The sequence below is a fragment of the Heterodontus francisci genome, chromosome 5, assembly GCF_036365525.1.
Source record: "Heterodontus francisci isolate sHetFra1 chromosome 5, sHetFra1.hap1, whole genome shotgun sequence".
NCBI classification, from domain to species: Eukaryota; Metazoa; Chordata; class Chondrichthyes; order Heterodontiformes; family Heterodontidae; genus Heterodontus; species Heterodontus francisci.
In genome coordinates, this window is record NC_090375.1 from 59,309,996 (window position 1) to 59,315,995 (window position 6,000).

At 64.4% G+C, this 6,000-nt stretch overlaps 1 protein-coding gene across 6 annotated transcripts in view; it reads left to right on the top strand.

Moving 5' to 3' along the window:
• setd2 (SET domain containing 2, histone lysine methyltransferase) overlaps window positions 1-6,000 on the top strand; it is a 128,229-nt gene that overhangs the window by 19,818 nt on the left and 102,411 nt on the right. The window contains exon 1 of one of the 6 annotated variants that reach the window (XM_068031519.1): window positions 1,123-1,218. The exons of the other annotated variants lie outside the window; for them this stretch is intronic. Coding sequence (XP_067887620.1) covers window positions 1,157-1,218 — 62 coding nt within the window. The 5' untranslated portion in view covers window positions 1,123-1,156. Of the gene's footprint in view, window positions 1-1,122; window positions 1,219-6,000 lie in introns of those variants that run through there. 6 annotated transcript variants of the gene reach the window in all.

Here is a 6,000-nt window from a genome sequence, read left to right on the forward strand (position 1 = left end):
ATGGCTGAACTGATTAATCCACATTTCCACCTATCCCCGATAACCTTCCACCCCCTTGTGTAGGGCTGCCTTCATCCAAAACAGTAATGGGAATGAATCATAGGATCGATTAAATGTAAGCATTGAATAAGTTAAACTGGAGGATATTCAATGAGGACTTGCCAGAGCTCTCAAATCTGTTAAAGTTCTTTTATTTAAAAAAAAAAATTGCTTCTGGAAAGTCATTAGAACCCTTTTATAAATTGAGAAGTCTAGATTTTAAAATATGTTGCACCAAAGATGCGCACTCCAGATAATTACAAGTAGGGGAGGCCATTCATCAATCCAGACACATCCGGTCGTCACTTCATTGTAACGTCCAACTGATTCTTGAGTGATTCCAGAATTCTTGTCTCTCCCATTATCTGGGAGTTTATTACAAGTGGTGGCCACTCTGCATGAAGAAGAATTTCCTGACATCAATCCTCAATTTGCCTTTTACTAGTCTGAGCCTCAGTCTTCATGTAGCTGTTCTGTTGGTTTGCAGTCGGCTCCCTGTTTGATTGTACACAGGAGCCCCTGTCTCAGCTGAAGCAGAACCTGGGTTCACAATGGTCAAACCGATTTAACTGAATTGCCAATTTGCTCGGCTAGATAATAGCACAGCTCACTAATAGTAAAACAGGGTATTGGCTGGGAGCCTAACAGTGTGAGGGAACAGGATTAACAGCAGTAGAGCTGTTAAGATACGTAGGGTGCTGGGGGCAGGGGCTACTGAGTGACAGAGTAAAAGCACATAGTTTTATTTTTTAATGTCTTGCCCCTGGGTTTGCTAGCAACAGGATCCAGGAAATCCATGAAGTTCCTGGAGACTCCAGGACAATCCTGAAGGGTTGGTACAACGCTTTCTTTAGATGTTTGGTTGAGTTATGGGGATGACAACCGCTCTGATGGAAAGTACTCATGGGTTTTTGTTAACAAGGTAAAGTTTTGCACGAAACTTTACCCGGGAAAATAATCAAGATGGCATATAACAGGGGTTACACTGTAATATTCACTTTGTCAAATTTACATTAAAAAAATAACTCATTTTCCTTTCTTTCTTTCCCTTCCCCAAGGGCTCAAGCCTCTCCTCACCCCTCCATCCCCCGCGAGGGAAGGTTGGACGGAACTGCAGATGTCGCCTGGACCATCGACGCATCTCCAAGTTCAGTCCACAGGACATGTGCTTGCTGTGGGGTGAGACAGACAATTCATTCTCATTCTCTCTCTCTCTCTCTCTCTCTCTCTCTCTCTCTCCTCCCCCCCCACCCCCTTCTCTCTCCTCCCCCCCTTCTCTCTCTCCTCCCCCCCCTTCTCTCTCCTCCCCCCCTTCTCTCTCCTCCCCCCCCTTCTCTCTCCTCCCCCCCCTTCTCTCTCCTCCCCCCCCTTCTCTCTCCTCCCCCCCTCTCTCTCCTCCCCCCTTCTCTATCCTCCCCCCCCTTCTCTCTCCTCCCCCCCCTTCTCTCTCCTCCCCCCCTTCTCTCTCCTCCCCCCCTTCTCTCTCCTCCCCCCCTTCTCTCTCCTCCCCCCCTTCCTCTCTCCTCCCCCCCTTCTCTCTCCTCCCCCCCCCTTCTCTCTCCTCCCCCCCCCTTCTCTCTCCTCCCCCCCCCTTCTCTCATCCTCCCCCCCCTTCTCTCTCCTCCCCCCCCCCCCCTTCTCTCTCCTCCCCCCCTTCTCTCTCCTCCCCCCCCTTCTCTCTCCTCCCCCCCTTCTCTCTCCTCCCCCCCCCTTCTCTCTCCTCCCCCCCCCTTCTCTCTCCTCCCCCCCCCTTCTCTCTCCTCCCCCCCCCTTCTCTCTCCTCCCCCCCCTTCTCTCTCCTCCCCCCCCTTCTCTCTCCTCCCCCCTTCTCTCTCCTCCCCCCTTCTCTCTCCTCCCCCCCTTCTTCTCTCCTCCTCCCCCCCTTCTCTCTCCTCCCCCCCCCTTCTCTCTCCTCCCCCCCCTTCTCTCTCCTCCCCCCCCCCTTCTCTCTCCTCCCCCCCCTTCTCTCTCCTCCCCCCCCCCTTCTCTCTCCTCCCCCCCCCTTCTCTCTCCTCCCCCCCCCTTCTCTCTCCTCCCCCCCCCCTCTCTCTCCTCCCCCCCCCCTTCTCTCTCCTCCCCCCCCCTTCTCTCTCCTCCCCCCCCTTCTCTCTCCTCCCCCCCCTTCTCTCTCCTCCCCCCCCTTCTCTCTCCTCCCCCCCCTTCTCTCTCCTCCCCCCCCCTTCTCTCTCCTCCCCCCCCTTCTCTCTCCTCCCCCCTTCTCTCTCCCTCCCCCCCCTTCTCTCTCCTCCCCCCCCTTCTCTCTCCTCCCCCCCCTTCTCTCTCCTCCCCCCCCCTTCTCTCTCCTCCCCCCCCTTCTCTCTCCTCCCCCCCCCTTCTCTCTCCTCCCCCCCCCTTCTCTCTCCTCCCCCCCCCCTTCTCTCTCCTCCCCCCCCCTTCTCTCTCCTCCCCCCCCCTTCTCTCTCCTCCCCCCCCCTTCTCTCTCCTCCCCCCCCCTTCTCTCTCCTCCCCCCCCCTTCTCATCCTCCCCCCCCCTTCCTCTCTCCTCCCCCCCCCCTTCTCTCTCTCCCCCCCCCTTCTCTCTCCTCCCCCCCCCCTTCTCTCTCCTCCCCCCCCCCCCTTCTCTCTCCTCCCCCCCCCTTCTCTCTCCTCCCCCCCCCTTCTCTCTCCTCCCCCCCCCTTCTCTCTCCTCCCCCCCCCTCTCTCTCCTCCCCCCCCCTTCTCTCTCCTCCCCCCCCCTTCTCTCTCCTCCCCCCCCCTTCTCTCTCCTCCCCCCCCTTCTCTCTCCTCCCCCCCCTTCTCTCTCCTCCCCCCCCCTTCTCTCTCCTCCCCCCCCCTTCTCTCTCCTCCCCCCCCCTTCTCTCTCCTCCCCCCCCCCTTCTCTCTCCTCCCCCCCCTTCTCTCTCCTCCCCCCCCCTTCTCTCTCCTCCCCCCCCCCTTCTCTCTCCTCCCCCCCCCCTTCTCTCTCCTCCCCCCCCCTTCTCTCTCCTCCCCCCCCCTTCTCTCTCCTCCCCCCCCCTTCTCTCTCCTCCCCCCCCCTTCTCTCTCCTCCCCCCCCTTCTCTCTCCTCCCCCCCCTTCTCTCTCCTCCCCCCCCTTCTCTCTCCTCCCCCCCCTTCTCTCTCCTCCCCCCCCCTTCTCTCTCCTCCCCCCCCCTTCTCTCTCCTCCCCCCCCCTTCTCTCTCCTCCCCCCCCCTTCTCTCTCCTCCCCCCCCCTTCTCTCTCCTCCCCCCCCCTTCTCTCTCCTCCCCCCCCCTTCTCTCTCCTCCCCCCCCCCTTCTCTCTCCTCCCCCCCCCTTCTCTCTCCTCCCCCCCCCTTCTCTCTCCTCCCCCCCCCCTTCTCTCTCCTCCCCCCCCCTTCTCTCTCCTCCCCCCCCCTTCTCTCTCCTCCCCCCCCCTTCTCTCTCCTCCCCCCCCCTTCTCTCTCCTCCCCCCCCCCTTCTCTCTCCTCCCCCCCCCTTCTCTCTCCTCCCCCCCCTTCTCTCTCCTCCCCCCCCCTTCTCTCTCCTCCCCCCCCCCTTCTCTCTCCTCCCCCCCCCTTCTCTCTCCTCCCCCCCCCCTTCTCTCTCCTCCCCCCCCCTTCTCTCTCCTCCCCCCCCCTTCTCTCTCCTCCCCCCCCCTTCTCTCTCCTCCCCCCCCCTTCTCTCTCCTCCCCCCCCCTTCTCTCTCCTCCTCCCCCCCCTTCTCTCTCCTCCCCCCCCCCTTCTCTCTCCTCCCCCCCCCCTTCTCTCTCTCCTCCCCCCCCCCCTTCTCTCTCCTCCCCCCCCCCTTCTCTCTCCTCCCCCCCCCCTTCTCTCTCCTCCCCCCCCCCTTCTCTCTCCTCCCCCCCCCCTTCTCTCTCCTCCCCCCCCCCCTTCTCTCTCCTCCCCCCCCCCCTTCTCTCTCCTCCCCCCCCCCTTCTCTCTCCTCCCCCCCCCTTCTCTCTCCTCCCCCCCCCTTCTCTCTCCTCCCCCCCGTTCTCTCTCCTCCCCCCCCCCTTCTCTCTTCCTCCCCCCCCCCTTCTCTCTCCTCCCCCCCCCCTTCTCTCTCCTCCCCCCCCCCCCTTCTCTCTCCTCCCCCCCCCCTTCTCTCTCCTCCCCCCCCCCCTTCTCTCTCCTCCCCCCCCCCTTCTCTCTCCTCCCTCCCCCCCTTCTCTCTCCTCCCCCCCCCCTTCTCTCTCCTCCCCCCCCCCTTCTCTCTCCTCCCCCCCCCCTTCTCTCTCCTCCCCCCCCCCCTTCTCTCTCCTCCCCCCCCCTTCTCTCTCCTCCCCCCCCCCTTCTCTCTCCTCCCCCCCCCCTTCTCTCTCCTCCCCCCCCCCTTCTCTCTCCTCCCCCCCCCCCTTCTCTCTCCTCCCCCCCCCCCTTCTCTCTCCTCCCCCCCCCCCTTCTCTCTCCTCCCCCCCCCCCTTCTCTCTCCTCCCCCCCCCCTTCTCTCTCCTCCCCCCCCCCTTCTCTCTCCTCCCCCCCCCCTTCTCTCTCCTCCCCCCCCCCTTCTCTCTCCTCCCCCCCCCCTTCTCTCTCCTCCCCCCCCCCTTCTCTCTCCTCCCCCCCCCCCTTCTCTCTCCTCCCCCCCCCCTTCTCTCTCCTCCCCCCCCCCTTCTCTCTCCTCCCCCCCCCCCTTCTCTCTCCTCCCCCCCCCCTTCTCTCTCCTCCCCCCCCCCTTCTCTCTCCTCCCCCCCCCTTCTCTCCTCCCCCCCCCCTTCTCTCTCCTCCCCCCCCCCCTTCTCTCTCCTCCCCCCCCCCTTCTCTCTCCTCCCCCCCCCCTTCTCTCTCCTCCCCCCCCCCCTTCTCTCTCCTCCCCCCCCCTTCTCTCTCCTCCCCCCCCCCTTCTCTCTCCTCCCCCCCCCCTTCTCTCGTCCTCCCCCCCCCCTTCTCTCTCCTCCCCCCCCCCTTCTCTCTCCTCCCCCCCCCCTTCTCTCTCCTCCCCCCCCCCTTCTCTCTCCTCCCCCCCCCCTTCTCTCTCCTCCCCCCCCCTTCTCTCTCCTCCCCCCCCCCTTCTCTCTCCTCCTCCCCCCCCCTTCTCTCTCCTCCCCCCCCCCTTCTCTCTCCTCCCCCCCCCCTTCTCTCTCCTCCCCCCCCCCCTTCTCTCTCCTCCCCCCCCCCTTCTCTCTCCTCCCCCCCCCCTTCTCTCTCCTCCCCCCCCCCCTTCTCTCTCCTCCTCCCCCCCCCCTTCTCTCTCCTCCCCCCCCCCTTCTCTCTCCTCCCCCCCCCCTTCTCTCTCCTCCCCCCCCCTTCTCTCTCCTCCCCCCCCCCCTTCTCTCTCCTCCCCCCCCTCCCCTCCTCTCTCTCCTCCCCCCCCTTCTCTCTCCTCCCCCCCCCCTTCTCTCTCCTCCCCCCCCCCCTTCTCTCTCCTCCCCCCCCCCTTCTCTCTCCTCCCCCCCCCCTTCTCTCTCCTCCCCCCCCCTTCTCTCTCCTCCCCCCCCCCTTCTCTCTCCTCCCCCCCCCCTTCTCTCTCCTCCCCCCCCCCTTCTCTCTCCTCCCCCCCCCCTTCTCTCTCCTCCCCCCCCCTTCTCTCTCCTCCCCCCCCCTTCTCTCTCCTCCCCCCCCCTTCTCTCTCCTCCCTCCCCCCCTTCTCTCTCCTCCCCCCCCCTTCTCTCTCCTCCCCCCCCCTTCTCTCTCCTCCCCCCCCCTTCTCTCTCCTCCCCCCCCCCCTTCTCTCTCCTCCCCCCCCCTTCTCTCTCCTCCCCCCCCCTTCTCTCTCCTCCCCCCCCCTTCTCTCATCCTCCCCCCCCCTTCTCTCTCCTCCCCCCCCCCTTCTCTCTCCTCCCCCCCCCTTCTCTCTCCTCCCCCCCCCTTCTCTCTCCTCCCCCCCCCCTTCTCTCTCCTCCCCCCCCCTTCTCTCTCCTCCCCCCCCCTTCTCTCTCCTCCCCCCCCCCTTCTCTCTCCTCCCCCCCCCTTCTCTCTCCTCCCCCCCCCTTCTCTCTCCTCCCCCCCCCTTCTCTCCTCCTCCCCCCCCCTTCTCTCCTCCTCCCTCCCCTCCCCCCCTCTGTGTGATAGGGTGGAGGGTCAAAATGATGAAAGTAGTA